Source organism: Bos javanicus, chromosome 13, assembly GCF_032452875.1.
Source record: "Bos javanicus breed banteng chromosome 13, ARS-OSU_banteng_1.0, whole genome shotgun sequence".
Lineage (NCBI taxonomy): Eukaryota > Metazoa > Chordata > Mammalia > Artiodactyla > Bovidae > Bos > Bos javanicus.
The window spans coordinates 17,710,022-17,730,892 of NC_083880.1; the positions used below are offsets into that span (position 1 = coordinate 17,710,022).

At 36.5% G+C, this 20,871-nt stretch overlaps 1 protein-coding gene across 4 annotated transcripts in view; it reads right to left on the minus strand.

The window, feature by feature from the left end:
• Nucleotides 1-20,871, minus strand: part of ANKRD26 (ankyrin repeat domain containing 26) — a 67,782-nt gene that overhangs the window by 18,990 nt on the left and 27,921 nt on the right. For 3 of the 4 annotated variants that reach the window (XM_061435801.1, XM_061435799.1, XM_061435802.1), the window contains 9 exons: nucleotides 16,802-16,884; nucleotides 11,995-12,149; nucleotides 9,927-10,097; nucleotides 8,108-8,141; nucleotides 7,691-7,826; nucleotides 5,778-5,991; nucleotides 4,896-5,079; nucleotides 4,153-4,290; nucleotides 1,114-2,070 (listed from right to left, as the gene is read on the minus strand). In XM_061435801.1, the coding sequence (XP_061291785.1) occupies nucleotides 1,114-2,070; nucleotides 4,153-4,290; nucleotides 4,896-5,079; nucleotides 5,778-5,991; nucleotides 7,691-7,826; nucleotides 8,108-8,141; nucleotides 9,927-10,097; nucleotides 11,995-12,149; nucleotides 16,802-16,884 (2,072 nt within the window). The remainder of the gene's footprint in view (nucleotides 1-1,113; nucleotides 2,071-4,152; nucleotides 4,291-4,895; nucleotides 5,080-5,777; nucleotides 5,992-7,690; nucleotides 7,827-8,107; nucleotides 8,142-9,926; nucleotides 10,098-11,994; nucleotides 12,150-16,801; nucleotides 16,885-20,871) is intronic. The other variant, XM_061435800.1, reaches the window with a different exon arrangement.

Consider the following 20,871-nt stretch of genomic DNA (forward strand, 5'->3'; position numbering starts at 1 on the left):
CCCCCCTCCCCACCTTTGCCCTTGGCTAACCGTAAGGACCTACTGGAGAGCACAGGGAACTCTACTCAATATTCTATAGTCACCTACCTGGGAAAAGGAACAGAAAAAGAATGGATATGTGTATAACTGAATCAATTTCCTGTACATCTGAAACTAACACAAAATTGTAAATCAACCATATTCCAATATAAAAGAAAAATGAAATTTAAAAAGTAAGGTTGCTCCCATGGCCTTCAAGGAGCCTCAATATCCTAGCCTCCACCTGCCTCCAGACCGCAGCCCCTACAACCCTCTCCCTGACTCACTCCATTCCTGCTGCTCATGAATCCTGCCACCCTTCATTTTTAGTGGACAAATTTGTATTCACATGATACTAATTGATCCTTAAAATGAGAATTACGAGCAAATTGTTTGTAAAAATGCTCTAAGTAAATAACATAAATAGCAGTGGGAAGATTAAATCAGGAATAGTTTGGCTAAAGCTCACCACTTGAGTCCCAAATTATGATTCAATGACAAATAGACGCCTTTAAAGAGTTGAGAGGCCATAAGAAAAAATGATTCAAGGCTGAAATTCTCCCAAATTAATTCAAATTTATATAAATAAAATTAAAATTATACCAACAAATACGACAAAATGGTATGACAAGCTACTGAAGCCAAAGTACAATATATAAAATATAGCATCTGGGAAACCTGGAACTGACTGTCAAGGTAATCCATGTAATTGAAACTTAATTTTGAAATATTCATTTTAGGTTTGAGCACTTCATTTATCTGCTTCATCATGATACTGAAATGTGGTAACATAAAGATTAAAATTATTATCCTAATAGTAAAAGAGTAAATTACTAACACTATCTATATTAATAATTTAGAACTGAATCTCTTAACATTTCAAAGCAATATGATGTCTCTACTCAAAGTAAAGCATCTCTTGGGTCTAATTTTCATTTGCTGGATATAAGGTATGCTTTTAGGCTGGTTTAGAGACCATAGATTCACAGCCTATGTATTTTTTATATTCAACTAGATTCAACATTTAGCCAGAATCAAGAATCACTTTGAACTTTCTTTCAGGAAGTCCGAGAATTTCTTCTTCTGGATACTCACTTCTCTTTCTGCTTTCTCATTTTCATACTGATACATTCTCTCTTTTAAATGATTACATTCCTTGACTAACTCCTTGTTTCGTTCCTCCAGCATCAGACCTTGTTTCTCACTTTCGGCATGAAGTTTTCTCACGATCTGCTGAAACTGGTCTTGGATGCTGATGACCGTCTTCTCTTTACTGTCGGCTTTGTTTTGTGCATCGTCCAGTTGCTGTCGGAGCAACATGTTTTCACTCTGGAGTTGAGATAATCTCTCCTCTAAGGATTCCTGCTTTCCAATATATTTATTCACTTTGCCTTGTTCGTTCTGATACATGTGTTCAATTTCCTGCTTTTGACACTCGGTTTGGCTTAGGTCTCTCTGGACACGTTCTAACATCAAAATCTTTTCTCTGAGAGAATCTCTAGTGTGATGCAGCTTAATTTCTAGGTTATTGAACTTACTTTCCGCTCTAGAAAGTTGCTGGGAAAGCATCTCGTTGTTATCTTTTAGATTAGCCGCATCAGACTTCATTTTGTCCTGCAAGTGTAACCACTCGTCTCTTGCTCTCTGGAAGGCAAGTTCCAGGTCTCTTTTTGATGTCTGACATTGATCATGATCGTGTGAGGCAGCAGCCAGTCTAGAACGGTAGGATTCCACTTCCGTCTCCAGTCTTTGTTTGCTTTCTTTTTCGTTCTCCAGCTTAGAGTTTAGCATTGTATTCTCAGCTGTCAGAGCATTAAGCTGGCCTGTATAGTGGGATACAGTCTTTGTTAACATTTCCTCATTCAGTTTTATTGCCTTTTGAAGATCATCATTCTTCCCTTTTACAATTTCAATGTCCTCAAAATATTTCTTTTCCTTTTCCTGGTTCTGAATTTTCACTGCATCCATCTCCAGTCTTAGCATGGCAATTTCCTCCTGCAGCATGTGGTTTTTGTGCAACAGATCTTTTGCTTCTTCACAACTATCAGAAACCTAAGTGAAACAAAGAAGACTTTTAGCTAGTACTCAATAAAGTGACATTCCATGATTTCCTCTGAAATCAAAGACTAACCTGTATGTTTATACAATGAAAAGACTGCACCAAGTGCGTCTCCAAATGGAAAAAATAAGGTTCGATTCAAATCTCAGACTTTATACAAGCAGAAATACCCCAAAGTTCAAAAATTTAATTGAAGACAATGAATCCGTGAAAGTAAAAAAAGAAACCCCAAGAGACTTTTCAAGAAGCTCAGAACTGGAAAGGCTTTTCTTTGAATTACAACGAACCTGGGAAGGCTTAAACAAAAGATGTATAGATCTGACTACACTTAAAAATTGCATCTGCTGTGGTATATTTATACAATGGAATACTACTACACCATAAAAAAGAATGAAATGCTATTTGTAGCAACAGGGAGGTTGGATCTAGACATTATCACACTCAGTGAAGTAAGTCAGACAAAGACAAGTATTATATCATACTGCTTACATGTGGAATCTAAAAATGAACTTACTTACAAAACACAAAGTGCTTCACAGACATAGAAAACAAACTTACAGTAGTCACCATAGGCGAAAGGGAGGTATGGGAAGGAAGAAATTAGGATGTTGGGATTAACACATACACACTGCTGCTGCTGCTAAGTCGCTTCAGTCGTGTCCGACTCTGTGCAACCCCATAGACGGCAGCCCACCAGGCTCCCCGTCCCTGGGATTTTCCAGGCAAGAACACTGGAGTGGGTTGCCATTTTCTTCTCCAATGCATTAAAGAGAAAAGGGAAAGTGAAGTCGCTCAGTCGTGTCCAACTCTAGCGACCCCATGGACTACAGCCTACCAGGCTCCTCCGTCCATGGGATTTTCCAGGCAAAAGTACTGGAGTGGCTGCCATTGCCTTCTCCAAAGCACTTCTACAAACATCAATTAACTCATTAGCTATAATTCTGGAAAGGAAGAAGTTAAAAATATAAATAAGCTGCAGGCTTTTTGCCAGGTCTTCTGACTCTAGAAGTCCTCTTACATCAAACCAGTTATTTCTCTAGTACAAACATACACAGTAAGCCTCTTATTTCACTCATGGTACACACACTAATGGTAAATAAGGTAAAATGTAGAGAGCTCTTCTTAGAAAATCATGAGTTATTTGCTACAGCAATAACTTTCATTATCTCTTCATAATGTTTAAAATAGTCAGATGGGGGAAATACAACGAAAAACACAGTAATCACCACTAATATATATTATGGCATATCTATCACTGTTTTCAAAAGTTCCCTGTACTGAAACAGGGCACTCACAGAGCAGAGTCTCATTTTCTCACAAGCAGAAGAATGACATCCAAAATGTGGTCTCTGAACTGCCTATAGTTTCCTCCTTACCAGGGAAGTGATAAACTAACCTAGTGATCTTTCAAGGAAATGACATCACTACCAACAACCAGAATATCTATTGTCAATAGCAAAGGTTTGTTTTCTTTAGAGGGGGAGGGGGGACTTTTATAAGTTTGTTCTAAAGAAACAAATTTTCAAGGTGTTCAAAAGTGTTTTAACAACTGATGGCACAGTTTTTAGAAATTGAAAACCTGTAAATGATGTGAAAAGGTCGTTGACAGGGTATTGGTTAAAGAAATGACAGTGGAGCCAAGAACGGACTCTGATTTAGACGCTGAAGGTATGACGGGCATGGAGTGACCGACACGTTCACTCCAAAGCAGAGGGACTTGCTCGGGTAGCGCAGTCGATGGGGGAGCACACACAGTCTTCCTTGCCTAAACCACAATCAGGGTGCCGGCTTTTCCAGGATAGTTGCAAAAACTTTGAGATCAATTCCTATGGAAAATATTAAAGGCCTCTCCTTGGATGAGGCCATCGTGTGTCACTACCTATCTGCAGCAGACAAACAGATTTGAATTACAAATATTACTTTATCCAACAGATGGAAAATGTTTCCCTCCTCAAAGCATAGATATATAGGCTTTCAAAATCCTCTACACTTTCTATGATGTATAGTGTTGGTTTTTAAAATATATACATACACAGAGACATATACACATATTTGAAAATGACTACAGAAAATACCTCAGAGTTCATTTCCTTATTAGTCATTTCTATCTCCTTTTGTTTGGCAAGGTGATTGGCCAGAATTCCATCCTGTAAGATTCTGGCATTCCGTTCTCGAGAAAGCTGCTTCTGAGTGTCATTTCGCTCTTCTATAACCTGGAGAGACATTATATGAAGTTTTGGGCCCATACCATTAAAAAAAAAAAAAAAAGTTAAAAGCTTAGGAGAAGAATTTAAAATGAAAAAAACTGTTTAAAGGAAGTAGCCTTTTTAAGCACAAGGATCTTTATTTCCACGTGAATAACTCAGATCTTAATTTAAATGCCTGCTAAATTTGTCACAGAGCAAAAACATAAGCAGACATAGTATTGTGAAGGAAAATTTCTTTACAAAGCACTTCACTAGTTTCTTCACAGTGTCAATGCAAGTTAGCCTGTATTTTAACATAAAAAAGCCAAAGTTAATACATGGATTGGAATTAAGAATACTACTTTGCCTAAGGTATCAAAAATGCCAATCATTATGTTAATGATTAAGCTTGATTTATGTCCATTCCTCCACTGAGAAAACATACACAGAGCATCTATTAGAAGCCAAGAATGGCAAGAAATTAATAATTTAAGCTCTAAATGTCACAGTTCATACTTAAGATAACAATTTTGTTCTAAACCTAAAAATACATATTAAATTAAAGGGATACTATAAATAATATTGACGAAAGAGTGTCAGAAATTTGAAAATTTCACCAAAGATTGTTCTACCTGATTCAGATCATTTCTCACAGTCTTCAGTTCCATTTCTAGTGCTCTGAGAGTGAGTTCAAGTTGCTGTTTCATTTCAACTTCTTTACTATATTGGTCTTCTTTTCTTCTTAACTGCTCCCTAATTTTTTCATACAACATATCAGCATTTCTTCTCTGCTCTTCTTCTTGCTTTAAGGTGAATCTGCAAAATTTATACAGTCCTTCTTAGAAAATCATGAGATTAGTCACTGCTACAATAACTTTCATTCCCTCTACATAATGTTTAAAATAGTAAAATGGGGGAAAATATAATGAAAAACACTTAATAATTCTCACAGTTTTCATGCAGAGGGTTAAGAATAAAACTGCATACATTTTTTTTCTGTCTTGAGAAAAATGACTATTGTATACATCTGTGGTGGGAATGTAAAGTAATATAAACTTCTTAAAGAATAGTTTAGAAATATAGATCAAAGACCTTTTTTAAGTTCTCATACTTTGACCAAATAATACGATATTATTAAAGAAAATGTATTCAAAATAATTAGAAAGGTAGAAATGAATTTATAGAAAAAACATTCCTTGTAGTATTAAATATAATACAGAAAAGTGAAAAACAACCGAAAGTCAATTTGCTAAATAATTAATAAGGTTTCCATTATGGTGGACTTCTGTATGGTCATGAAAATGATGATTTGGAAAAACATACATTATTAGAAGCATTCACTGTTAAGAACCTGCCATATTATTTCCAAGAATTTCACACTCCACAATACTAGTGACACTTTCTCCCCTGTAAAATCCTAGAGGAAAAGTTAGTCCTTATAACACGTCTACGTCTCTGCAGTATTAAAGGAAACAATAGTTCACATATTTCTTTAAAAGCGAGATATACAGTACCTCAAGCTGCCGAGCTCACGTTCCCACTCCACTTTCTGATGCTCTAACTGGGATTTCACTTCTTTTGTTTCTGACAGCTCTTTCTGTAGCCCACGAACCTTACTTTCCATTTTTTTAATCTTTCCTTTAAGCAGTTCACAGTGGCTTTTTTTAAGTTCTACTAATCTTTCATACGAAAGAATCGTATCCCGGATTTTCAACAAGCTAACAGAATCTGCATGATGAAGAAAACAAAGATAAAAACAAAAAAAAATTTATGTGAGTAATTTTTGAGTATAAAGGACTGTATCTTTCACGTACACGCATCCACACACTGAACAAATATTAAGTGTCTATAATGTGGAAGACATTATTCTAAGCTCTGCAGATGAAACAGACTCCCCTGGCTCTTGTTTAGCTTGAAGTCTAATAAAAGAGAAAGATAAATAAAATAATTATGAACTCAGAAGGATACTCTAAGAAAAGAGAGTTCTATGATCACATAACAGAACTTGACACAGACTGGGTTCAGGAAAGATTTCCCTGGGGAAGAGATGTCACACTGAGAAATGAAGGATGAGCAGGAAGTAGTAAGTAGAGTAGGAGGAACAACCTTGTGGACAGTCTCCAGCTGCCATGTTTTTAACCAAGACAGAGTGAACAGCTACTGATTTACCTTCCTGAGTGAAGCGAGCAAAAACAATGCCGACAAAATACATTAAACAATGATTTTATGACAAAGGACTTCAGGGAGTGAAGGACAATGATCCCGGAAACACACCAGGTTAGCCTAAGGAACGCCCCAGCTCACTGCCTGGGGAGAATTTCCAGGCCCCTACACGGGGAGAAGGAATGGAAGCTGAGTCATCCAGACTCTCTGACAGGAGGTGATGAAGCTGACAGTGTGGTGAAACCAAAGTGGGCAGAGATCACAGATCAGAACCGGGAGAGGAGAGAGTGGGACAGAGAGAAAAAGGACCCTGGAGATCTGAGGAGGAGCCCCTCGGGTATTCAGCAGAGGAATGAACAGCGCCTATCTGGGAGAAACCACCTGAGACCAGGGAGAAACCATCTGAAAAGACTATTGGAACCTGTAACTGGTGCTCACTCAGACCCAGGAATTCTATCTATTCTCATGAGCCAGGCTGGAAAAATTTCTCCTTACAGTAAAATGAACAGGATAGTCAGTAAGGTCTTGCCTCCAAGGCAGGAAATAATCAGCCCTAGCCCCAGGGCCCCTCTGGATGCACCTAACAAATCATGAGAAGCAAGAGCACAGAAGGATCTCTGGAAAACTCTCAATATTTGGAAACTAAATGACACGGATCTAAATAACCTTGGATCAAAGAGGTAATGAAAAGAAGAATAACAAAGTATTTTGAACTGAAGGAAAATGAAAACGTAAGACCAGCAGGCATTTTAGGAAACTGACACGCTGATGCTAAAATTCATGTGGAAAGAAGGGTAAAAAATAAAACAAGATGAAACTAGACAATTGTGACCTTTAACCATGAAGCAAAGAGAAGCAACAGTTGGGCTTCAAGCAAAGGGGTAACAGGATGAGATCTGAATTTTTAAAAATAGATAATAATTGTAGTTGCTGTGTGGACTGAGGTTCCGGGAGGTAGAATGGCAGGGAAAGAAGTTCTGAGATTATTTCAGTTATTCCAGGAGGAAAGTGATGCTAACCTGACCTTGGGTGAAGGCACAGGAAAGAAGAGTCAACAGAAGGTACAGTGAGTGAGAATGATCATAGGCCTGTGGCGCAGAGTATCCACTCACGTTCATGTTCTTTCAATACAGAATCTACTTCTGAGATGCACAGCACTGTAACACATCCCTGGCTCCAGAGCAGTACTAGACAAGGTGTACAAAGATTACTACTACACCTTACACAAACAGGCATTGTATTTATATTTACATTGCAGTCCTACCTTTACACCCCGTGTCAAGTTGTTCAATTAGCAACATGGAATTCTTATAGTAAAGCAACTCGCCATCCTCGGAAGCTGTTTCAGATGACTGAGTTAAGTCATCAAGGTCATCCACAGAATTAATTTGTTCTTTGACCTACACATAAATAATACTATTTCATAATGTCCTTAAAATATTTACAGAACATACTAATTGTACAAAGGTGATAAATATCTCATCATTAAAGCAAAAACAGACACTTTTTAAAAGGACAGTTTTTTTTATCAAAAGGATAATTTTATCAATAGTGTTTCTAAATTAAGTTGTCCAAGTAAATGTCTCTACAACAAAGGAACATTTTATATTTTGCTACTATTCCTTTTACAAAGTGTTTTTTACTAGGAAAATATTTTTTATAGTTAACTTTTTGACTATACCTTGTTATTTTCATTAGATGTTTTCTTTGCAGGCCTAAAAAAACAAATGATTCTTTTCAGGCTAATATTAAATACTTAAAAATGCAAATACCTAAACTTTGTTTTTTATATAAAATCTTTGCATTTGCATTGGTAAGTAGTTTTTTATAAAAGCATTAAAACAACAAAAAAGAGTAACATTAAAGGAAAAACAAACTACATTTATAATACTAATAAAGCATTTAATTTAGATCAAAGAAAAGGAAAAACATAAAAGGAAAAACATAACATTACTTGCATTATGTGAAGGGAACCAGTATACCAGGATTTCCTGCAGTTGTTATTTTCAATAAGAACTATGTTTTACAGCAATAAAACCTACCTGGGAAGTATTCCTTAAGTCCTTATAAGAAAGAAACCCATTTTTAATAACCATGATATTAGCCTTCTGAGGACTTCCTATGCAACTGCTATGCATTATTATAAGCACTTTATATGTCTTAACGGCATTTTAATCCTCACAGACATTCTGGGAGGTAGGTAATACATTAGGTCCTCTACATAGGAAGAAACGGAGCACAGAAAGGCTGAGTAAGTTGCCCAAGCCCACACAGCAGGTCACAACAGACCCAGAGTTCAAACTCAGGAAATCTGGCTTCAACACTGCGGTTTGAAAATATGCTGACAAAGTAGTATTTAAATAAGTCTTCTTAAGTAATATGATAGCAAATGAATCTATATTATTATTCCATGTCCAGTTGTAACTATAAATAATAATTTCTGAATCTTAACACATGTTTCTCAAAAAATAAAAAGACTTTAGAGGTAGGCAATACTGGAAATATACTTTCACTAAACACTTGCTTTTGTAAAGAAATTTATCAGTAGGCATTCATTCAACCATTCTGCTGTTCATTCATGTATCTGATATACACTTATTGAGCACACAGTACGTGTTAATAACACTCTTACTATGGGAAGCATAGTTTTTCTAATTTAGAACTTTATAAACCAAAATTAATAATTTGTGAAAGATTGTTAGTAGTTTTTTTTCTGTTGAATATAAACAAAGTTTTTCCCTTTTCCTTAGAATCTATAAACAACTATGATGTTGATATGATGTAATGTTTCAGAGTACCTTACAAAATCATAGCTACTCACGATGTTACTATCAACTAGAATCATCAAGGAATGATCAAATCCTATTCAGTATAGCCTAAGTGTTTGTAAGTTCATGATTATGTAATTTTTAAAAATCTATGTAGGATAGAATTAACTGAACTAATCATCCACACATGCAATTACATAGGAATATTACACTTCAGAACCAAAAGACAAGCCCTTACCCTAAAACTATATATAACAGAAGTATTACGTACAATTAGTTTACTGTAATATTTTAAAGATAATGTCATACAATCAATAAGCTTTCTAATATTGGAAATGCAAACAAGATTAAACTCAATAAACACGTCCTCTGCTGGCTCATTTCTAACAGCATACATACTCTAAAAGCTCCCATCTTAACATAAAACAAGAAACTCCTTTGAACTCCACATTTCTCTTCAGTTACCATCTAGTTCTCTATTGCCTGTCCCAGCAAATATTCCCTACAGGGCTGTTTACATGTATTCACTACAGTCCAGCTTTCAAGGAGACTATTCACTGAAACAATTTCTGGCCAAAAGCACTGGTCCTCACTTTAATCTTTCAGCAGTGTTTGTCCACTATAGTTGAGGAATCTCTTGTCTTGGCCTGTACACTATACTATGCTGCTCCATTTCCAGAAGTATTCAGTGCTTATTTCTTCCTCTAGAAATAAAGAATTTGTAGATATTACCTGTCATCATCCTGATCCACTTCACTTAAAATGCTGTCATCATTAACATGCAGCAAACCACCAGTCAGTGAATCGGTCTTTTCAAATATTGGTGCAGTCACACATCCTTCTGGTGTCCATTTGCTATTGTCCTTTTTCTTTACTTCCTTCCTATGCACGTCAGGATCGCTACTTTAAAAAAATCCACAAAAAAGCCAATGTTTTCTAATAATTCAACTGATAAAGAATAAAAAAGCAATTCTTGTAAAATTCCTACTCTTACCCATCTTAAATCATTGATTAATTCACAAAAGAGTTATTAAGTACCAACCATATGCAAGAAAACACAAATTCTTGCCTCAAAGACAGATATACAATTATGATATGATGTGATATGTAAGGGTTGATATATGAAAGTTATCAGTGAAATAAGGAAGGCTTTACAGAAGAAGTGAAGAGAGAAGGTTACAAAGAAGAAAAAAGGGAGAAAATCATTCTACTTGGAGATTAGAATATGGAGCACAAAGATCAGGCACGTGGCATCTAGGCTGTTTCCTGGGAACCTGGAAGGAAAATTACGAAACACATGAAAGAAAGCAGAGAGGTGCATCTTTGGAAAGACACTGGGAAGAACCTCAAGGGCTACACTGGAAACCTAGAGTTCCCTGCCTAAACACAGTGACTCTTACCCATGGGAGGCATAATTAGATTTACGATACTTTCTGTTTTGCTTTTAAATACAATAATGCTTAATTTAGGGATTTCCCTAATGGCCCAGTACTTAGGAGTCTGCCTGCCAATGAGGGGGCACTGGTTTGATCCCTGGTCCGGGAAGATCCCACATGCCACGGGGCAACTAAACCCGTGCGGCACAACTCCTGAAGCCAGCACCCTAGAGCCCACGCTCAGCATCAAGAGAAGCCACCACACTGAGAAGCCCAAGCACTGCAGCTGCAAAGAACCAGTGCAGCCAAAAAGAAAAAAAAAACTCAAAAAAAAAAAAAGTAACGCTTAATTTGGGCAACTTTTTAAATGACATGCGGCACATATACCATGAAAGAAAAAATCAAGGAAATATTTGGTGGTGGGGGCGGGGGCGGTGAGGCAGTTTACTTTTAAACCACCCACATGATGGGGTGATTTCAGCATTATGGCTGAAAGACCAGTACTTCATCAGTTCCCCTGCCACCAACAACAATTTGGCTTCTAACCATGGACATACTCAAAGTGATATGAGAAAAAAAACCTGCCAACCAAGAATACTCTATCCAGAAGTTATGTTTCAGAAATGAAGGAGAAATAAAAACTTTCCCAGAAAAACAAGAGCTGAAGGAGTTCCTCACCACTAGACCTGTCTCATAAGAAATGCTGAAAGAAGTCCTCAAACTGAAATGAAGAGATGTTAAGTAGTGACATAAAATATATTTAAATATTTAAATAAATATCCACACACTGGTAAAGGCAAGTAGGCAGTCAAATTCAGAATACTCTAATACTGTAATATGGTTGTATGTTAAGAAATTAACTTTAGTATTATGTCTAAAGGACAAAAAAATAAAAATAACTTTATCTCTAGCAAAATATAAAATGTGATAATCACAACCATTAGCTCAGTTCAGTTCAGTTCAGTTTAGTCACTCAGTCGTATCCAACTCTTTGCGACCCCATGAACCACACCATGCCAGGCCTCCCTGTCCATCGCCAACTCCCGGAGTTTACCCAAACTCATGTCCATTGAGTCAGTGATGCCATCCAACCATTTCCTCCTCTGTCGTCCCCTTCTCTTCCTGCCCTCAATCTTTCCCAACATCAGGGTCTTTTCCGATGAGTCTGCTCTTCACATCAGGTGGCCAAAGTATTGGAGTTTCAGCTTCAACATCAGTCCTTCCAATGAACACCCAGGACTGATCTCCTTTAGAATGGACTTGTTGCATCTCCTTGCAGTCCAAGGGACTCTCAAGAGTCTTCTCCAATACCACAGTTCAAAAGCATCAATTCTTCAGCACTCAGCTTTTTTTATAGTCCAACTCTCACATCCAAACTTATTTCACATAAAAATAACAAATGACCTGCTGTTAAATAGGCTTACCTATCAGAACCTTCATTCTCCATAGCAGCAAACTCCTGACTGCTGTTTCCTCCACTCTTTCTCTGCTGAATCAATCCACTCTCATCAGCAGTATCACATACATTGTCTGATACTTCCACTTCACTACTTTTGTGCTTCTTCTTTTCTTCTTCAACCTTTAATGAAAGTTTGACACTAAGAAATTCTGTTACTTAATTATAAACATCTTTTTTGGGGTTGTTTTCATTAATTGTATTATTTGACTCAGGGTTTGGCCTGATTTTAAGTGATAAAAAAAATCTTTTTGTGCTTACTTTATCACTAACAAGTCACTGAAATATTTGTAAATCCTACTTCTTCTTGTTTAACGAAAAGAAACCAAATTCCCAAAATTTCAAAAAAGGCTTTCTTAAGATGATGCAATTATTCATCCCCAGTCTTCCCCGGCTAACTGGCAGAGACAGAGAAATAAAAAGACAAAACACACAAAATCTGTCGTCTTCAGTCTTTACCACCTGGATTTTCCATTAAACAGCCAGATTTAGAGGATGTGACACCTTAGTGCCTCAAAAACACTAAAGCCATTCTTTCCCCACTGCCTTTTACATTTCTTTGTTCATTTGGATCCAGGATATAACCAAAAAGTGATGGTGTTCACTAAAATATACGAACCAAAGTTTACCAAAACACAAGGAGCAGAGTGAAACTGATGAGTTGTTAGTGTGGAATTCTGGAATATAAGTAATGCTTCCCAATTCCACATTCAATAACCATCAAACGTTATAGCTAGAGGGTATAGAAATAATTATCTATGGTAGCCCCATTATTTACCAGAAATAGGAGTAAAACCAAGAAAGGTTAAATGCTTTTTTTTGTCTTTTTCTTTCTTTTTCAAATTATTTAATTGAATGAAATTGCTTTACAGAATTTTGTTGTTTTCTGTCAAACCTCAACATAAATCAGCCAAAGTTATACATATATCCCCTGCCTTTTGAACCTTCCTCTCATCTGCCCCCATCCCACCCCTCTAGATTGACACAGAGCCCCTGTTTGAGTTTTCTGAGCCATACAGCAAATTCCCATTAGCTATCTTTTTACATATGGTATGTAAGTTTCCATGTTACTCTTTTTATGCATCTCACCCTCTCTTCCCCTTGCCCCAAGTCCATAAGTCTATTCTCTATGTCTGATTCTCCACTGCTGCCCTGTAAATAAATTCTTCAGTACCATTGTCCTAGATTCTATATACATGTGTTAGAATACAACATTTATCTTTCTCTTTCTGACTTACTTCACTCTGTATAATAGGTTCTAGATTCATTCACCTCATTAGAACTGACTCAAGTGCATACCTTTTTATGGCTGAGTAATATTCCATTGTGTATATGAACCACAACTTCTTTATCCATTCATCTATCGATGGACATCTAGGTTGCTTCCATGTTCTAATTATAGCAGCAGTGCTGCAATGAATGATGGGATACATGCATCTTTTTCAGTTTTGGTTTCCTCAGGGTATATGCCTAGGAGTGGGATTGCTGGGTCATATGGTGGTTTTATTCCTAGTTTTTTAAGGAATCTCCATACAGTCTTCCATAGTGACTGGATCAATTCACATTCCCACCAACAGTGCAAGTGTTCCCTTTTCTCCACACCCTCTCCAGCATTTATTGCTTGTAGACTTTTTAATGATGTCCATTCTGACTGGTGTGAGGTGATATCTCATTGTAGTTTTGATTTGTATTTCTCTAATAATGAGTGATGTTGAGCATCTTTTCATGTGTTTGTTAGCCATCTGTATGTCGTCTTTGGAGAAATGTCTATTTAGGTCTTTTTCCCAGTTTTTGATTGGATTGTGTTTCTGCTATTGAGTTGTATGAGCTGCTTGTATATTTTGGAAATTAATCCTTTGTCAGTCGTTTCATTTGCTATTATTTTCTCCCATTCTGAGGGTTGTCTTTTCACCTTGCTTATAGTTTCCTTTGCTGTGCAAAAGCTTTTAGGTTTAATCAGGTCCCAGTTGTTTACTTTTGTTTTTATTTCCATCACTCTAGAAGGTGGGTCACAGATGATCTTGCTTTGATTTATGTCATTGAGCGTTCTGCCTATGTTTTCCTCTAAGAGTTTTATAGTTTCTAGTTTTACACTTAGGTCTTTAATCCATTTTAATGTAATCAAGCTGGAGAAATCAACCTTCTTGAATTCAGATTATACTACAAAGCTACAGTCATAAAGACAGTATGGTACTGGCACAAAAACAGAAATATACACCAATGGAACAAGTCTGAAAGCCCAGAAATAAACCCATGCACCTATGGGTACCTTAGTTTTGACAAAGGAGGCAAGAATATGCAATGGGGCAAAGACAGCCTCTTCAATAAATGCTGCTGAGAAAACTGGACAGCTACATGTAAAAGAATGAAATTAGAACCCTTCTTAACATCATACACAAAGATAAACTAAATGATTTCTTCAATGCCCCTAAAAGTGGCATTCCCTAGCATTTTATGGCACCAAAAGAGATGATAAAATTCTGTAACCCTGAATCCAATAAATTACCAAATGAATTCATTAAATGAATCAGATAAATTAAAAGCGTGATCTTGCCCAAGTAACTTAATGCCTTAGCTGGGGACAGGGCTGATCTCCTTTTTCTTTTAAAGGAGAATACCTACAGATTTGTGTCTGTTGTTAAAACTCAGTCAAGGCACTTCTTACACAAAAGAGCTATCAAGCATTTGTTAAAGAAATTTAAAAATCTATTACTGGAAGGAAGAAAAATCGCACAGCATCTCAAAACTCAGTTTTCTCCTTTGGAGATAATTTTTTGGGGGTGGGAGTTTATACTACCTATGTGACAAAATCACATGCGTCAAAACTTACTACATTTTAGTAAACAACATAATGGAAAAGTCTGTCTCAAAAGAAACATCTGCAAGTGAGGATTAAAGAATACGTGGGAGTACATGTGAAAGTTAAAGTGAAAGCCACTCAGTTGTGTCCAACTCTTTGCAACCCTATGGACTATACAGACCATGGTGTTCCCCAGGCCAGAATACTGGAGTGGACGGTCTTTTCTTTCTCTAGGGGATCTTCCCAACCCAGGAATCGAGCCCAGGTCTCCTGCACTGCAGGCACATTCTTTTCCAGCTGAGCTACAAGGGAAGCCTTATACATGTATTGGGAAGGGAGTACATGTATTTGTTATTAAATTTTTTATTTTTTTGTTTTATATTGTTTATTCTATTTTTAATTTTATTTTTATTGTTATTAAATTTGTTATTAAATACATAAAGGGAAGGAACTACATGTATTTGTCATTAAAAACATCCTGAAGTATCCATGTTGGAAATCTAAAATTTATTAAAATTTAACTCTTAAATTTCTTAATCTATGCTTAGCTACTCACAAATCACTGGATCACAAGTATGAAGTGAAAAATAACTTGCCTTAGCCTAAAATAGGGGAAAAACATGAACTCACAAACCCAATTTTGTCACTGTTTGAATTAAGTAATTTATATATGTTAAACCTACCAAAAATTAATTAGGTGATTTTTAATGTTATAAAGGCTTCCTCACTTAAAAATATTTCACCTCACTGTATCTTAAATAGAGAGTCCCTACAGCACATTTATAAGATTTTTTTTTTTAAGGACTCATACATGCAAAACAGATAAACTTTATATTACTAGGAGCCAAAATCAAACAACAACAATCAGAAATAGGAACAAATCCCTAAATTTTAATGCAAATTATATATTATGATAGTGTTATTCATCAATACATATTACCTGCTTACATTCAGTTATGTGTGTGCTCAGTTATGTCTGACTCTTTCCATCCCTAAGGACTGTAGCCCACCAGGCTCCTCTGTCCATGGGGATTCTCCAGGCAAGAATCCTGGAGTAGGTTGCCACGTCCTCCTCCAGAGGATCTTCCCAACCCAGGGATTAAACCTAAGTCTCGCACATTACAGGTGGATTCTTTACCATCTGAGCCACCAGGGAAGCCCAACAATACTGGAGTGGGTAGCTGAACCCTTCTCCAGGGGAATTTCCTGACCCAGGAAATGAACTGGGGTCTCTTGTATTGCAGGTGGATTCTTTACCAGCTGAGCTACCAAAGAAGCCCCTACATTCAGTTATATTATATTCTAATATCCACCAATGAAAGTGGATAAAGCATTTTTTGTAATATTTATTGATTTCTCACCCCAAAATGAGATAAATTAGAAAGTTATTATTTGTGCCCTAACAACAAAGGTCCAATCTGGAAGCTTTGATTCTCTTAATAGGTAACTGGGTTAATTCTATGACCCCACTCTCTCCCTGAATGTACATCCCTAATCAATTACGCCAAGATCACAGACAGAATGACTCTTTCATCTTGGCATCACTGACTGGCAATTTAAATGGAAAACCCTGAACCACTGGGAATGATTTCTCCCTACATGTATCTAGGTCAGGGATCATCATTGTCATATTGTTCATAATTTCAACTGTTTACTCTTACAATTCAGTATTTGATATCATCTTCATAATCATGCAATGAAGTTATAAAAATGGAAGAAGTAAACAATAGTCAGGAAATTTTTTTCCCTTAATTCCAAAAACAAACTATAAGTATAATAAATTCTAACAATATTAAGATTCTAACCTTAATAATTCAGGTGCCATAAAAACTATTAAATTATTATCTATTGATTCTAAAAGGCTAATTTTGAAAGGTAATTTTATTTGTTATGACCTCTGTCACACACTGTATTATGCTGTTGAAGCACAGGAAACAGTATTAAACCAGAAATTTAAATTTGCATTTTTACATACCTGGGAATGGTTATTTTCATCTCCAACAGGTTTTTCTTCTTCTTCCTCTGATGTCATTTCTAAGTCTAGTTCTGCTGACAAATCTGTATGTTTAGTTAAAATTATTTAGAATATTTAGATAAAAGACAATAATCTTTATTTAAAACATAGATTTAAAACACTGTATCAAATGACATCTTAAATCAATCTTAATCTTCAACTGAATATTTACTTCTTTAAGACATACTTTCAACGATCTAAAATTTCAACAAACAATTTGGAAAATACCAGATGTCACCAGGATACGGGCACACAAACAGCTCAAAGATTCATTCACAATATCATCCAAACATCAATGAAGAAAACAATCAGAAACCAAACAAAATTTCAAAATACAGGACAGACATATAAAGTCACAATACATTCTCTTATCTACTTCCTAACAGTACCTTTTTAACAACATGCCAAGTTTCAACTGCAACATTATTCATGGTTTACAAAATTCCTCTTACTTTTTATGCTTTTATCAATTCCTTAATCTGAAATGCTACCTATACTCTTCTGACAAATTACTTTTCATCTTTTAAGACTCAACCTGTTTTGTGAAGTTGTCCTTGATTACAGCTATCTTTCCTCAGATAAACAGGTATCCCTTTCCTTATAGCTACCTTAGTACTTTATAGATTTTTCTAGTGTATCTTCATCACCTGAATTGTAAATTATTTTTTCACATGTCTATCTTCTTGGCTCCTAAACTGCATAGGACAAGCTCTTAAAAATCACTTTTTAGTCCTTATTTATTTTATTCAATAATTATTTATCAGCTTTCTGCTCTGTACTAGACTCTGGAGTTTAAAGAAAAATGTAGATAAAACATGTCCGGAGATAATGCCTGAGCGGAGACTTACACAGTCCAAGGGAAGGAGAGGGAAGGCATGCAAGGCTGTAACAAGACGGGGAGAGAAGCACACACTCAACAGGGTGAATATCTGAGAAAGTACAGGGACAGGTCAGGAGGGCATCACCAGCAATTCAGAACTCCATAGCAGACGACAGAAAGGGCGAGACATGAAGAGTCAGGCAGAAGTCAGATTATGAAAGCCTCATGTGTCACTTTATGATGCCTGGACATTACTGTGATTTGACGAGCGGTTCACAGTCACACTTGCTTTTGAGAGAGGTGACTCTAAATGCTACAAGAGGAATGAATTTGAAGGGCATACAAACAAATGGAGGGAGATGAATCTGAAGGCATTATTAATGGAAAAAAACAAAGGTGATGCAGGCCTGAACTGGGGGAGCATTTCCAGAAATATTTAGGATATAAAATGTTCTGAGTCCAGTATAGAATAAATCATTATGAAATGAATAAACATACAAATCCGGGGGCCCTGAAGTAGACTCTGCTGGTTACTTTCTAAAAGGTATCGACTGAGATGAGAAACCATCTACATGAACGGTCTGACGTTGCTTCTATTTATTTTGTAGTTTTCCTATTTCACATCTTCCTTTGTTGAAGGGACTGGATAGGTTTTATCTGAATTTGTGTTTCGTGGACATACCAAGCTAATGGAGAAACAAGGGCAAACAAGTCACTTCTATAGATTAAAACAAAACAAAACACTTTGAGTTTATAGCTTGTAGTCACTATTCTAGGAAATAACTGAGAATCTTTTATAAATGCAAAGTTAACCCTATAGGTGAGGATAGAAAAGAAAAAACTAGGTGTGAAAAAAAGAAACAGTATATGATTTCTGATTATATGACAGATTAAAGGTGCTAAAATAATTGGTATTTATGAACAACACATGTTAGACATGGTTACTCAATAGCCTGGGCATCCTAGTAGAATCAGAATTGACTTTCTATATACTGCTTTTAAATGATACAGTACTCCTTCAATATTGCTATGAAGTTACATTTTGAGAAGGCAATCTCTAGATGTCTACCTGGGTCTCCCAACTGGTCCCAGAGTTCTAAATATAATCCTGCTACCCACTGTCAGGTGTATGCTAAATACTAGGCTAAACAAACTTACTTTCTCCTAACTCTCTTTGTATTTATTGTATTACTACGGTCAGAGGGAGAATGCAAACACCTCGCTAAGAGGTATTGCTTGGCTGTAGGTTGCATAAAAGGAGTCAGCACAAGGTAGGTTTTGCCACAAAATCTAATTTGGAACCGTAAGAATAACGGTTAGGCCGTGCCCAGGTGGCCCACAGCTGGGTGCCCTGGGCTTCTGCGTTACCTTGTTTGCTTTTTCTGTTTTCTGGCAGCTGAAACTGGCACAGGTCATGGAGCGTGTAATTCCCCAGAAACACCGCTCCAAAAGTCATCTTTTATCTATTACAGTCATCTGTCCAAATTCTGTGGATGCTGACTGATTTTTGGTCATTGACTGTGACACCGGTGAACACTGATCAACTTTTAAATGCCCCGCTCTTTGTAAGTCTCATTATTGAGGCTCAAACTAGGAGAATTGGAATCTGAAAAATCTGAAAACAGTTTCCATTTATTAGAATGTCAATAAGAATACTACTCTGACTAACTTGTACAGTCTTACTTCAGAGAATTAGTTCCATGTCCTCCTCTCCCCTCAAACTCAGTAGTCCTTCAGAGCTTATTATATCTTACACTTCACTGCCATTCATGAAGAGACGTTAACTAGTGTCTCATTTTTTCTACTTGCTAATTTTCTAGTATTACTTACTTTGATTCACTCAGTCTCTATTACATATTCTGTATTCCATAAGAACTTTATTAATAATTATTTTTCCTCAACATACAAATATTTTATTAACAAAATTTATGGCATTTATTTTACATTTAATTATGCATGACAATATTGTGTGTTCTAGAGACCATGGTTTTAAAAACACTTTTATTGAATGGTACTACCTTAATTAATGGTACAAACCAAGACAATGTATTAAAAAGCAAAGACATCACTTTGCCAACAAAGGTCTGTACAGTCAAAGCTATGATTTTTGCAGTAGTCACAGAGGGATGTGAGAGTTTGACCGTAAAGAAGGCTGAGTGCCAAAGAACTGATGCTAGAGAAGACTCTTGAGAGTCCCTGGAGAGCAAAGAGATCAAACCAGTCAATCCTAAGGGAAATGAACCCTGAATACACACTGGAAGGACTGATGCTGAAACTGAAGCTCCAATACTTTGGACACCTGATGTGAAGAGCCAACTCACTGGAAAAGACCCTAATGCTGGAAAAGATTGAGGGGAGGAGAAGGGGACAGCAGAGGGTGAGATGGTTGAATAGCATCACTGATTCAGTGAACATGACTAGGCGAACTTGGGGAGACGGTGAGGGACAGGGCGGCCTGGCGTGCTACAGTCCATAGGGTCACAAAGAGTTGGACACGATTTAGCGACTGAACACCACTACCACCAATTTTAATTACAATGAGACAGCCTTTTCTCAATGTATCAATATCTTCAGAACCCATTTTTTAAGCCTTGGATAAACATCATAAACTTATATAAGAAATGATAGGCTTGTGTGTGACTAATTGTTTCCACGTGAAAATAGGATAAGTCGAGGACCACACTGGATCCAAAGAGCACAGAGCACCATGAGGCAAGAATGAATACAACACAAAAATGTTTGCTTCAAAAACAAAAAAAGCTGTCAGGTCTGAATTTCTTAAGAGAAGTCAAAGAAACAAGCAAGAAATGTAAAAGTGAAACTTTAAACCCCATTTCAACTCAAGGTCCCCTTTATCATTTCACATCTAACCACTTCAACAGTTTAAAACTGTGGTTCTCAAGTGTGCCCTGAGACTCCCTGAAGTCCAGAGACCCACTGGGTCAGGGGGTCCAAGAGATCAGAACTATTTTCACAACAACACTAAATGTTACTTCCATTCTCATTCTCTTCTGAGTGCACAGTGGAGTTCTTCAGAGACACGATATGTGATATTATAACTCAAATGACAAATGGAATTAGCCATTATGATTCTGTGTTCTTGTATTTTAAGTTTTTCAGCTTTGTTTTCCAATACAGTGAACATCAATAAATACAACCTACTTAAAACAAAAGTTCCGTTGCATTCTCAATAATTTTTAGAAGTATAAAA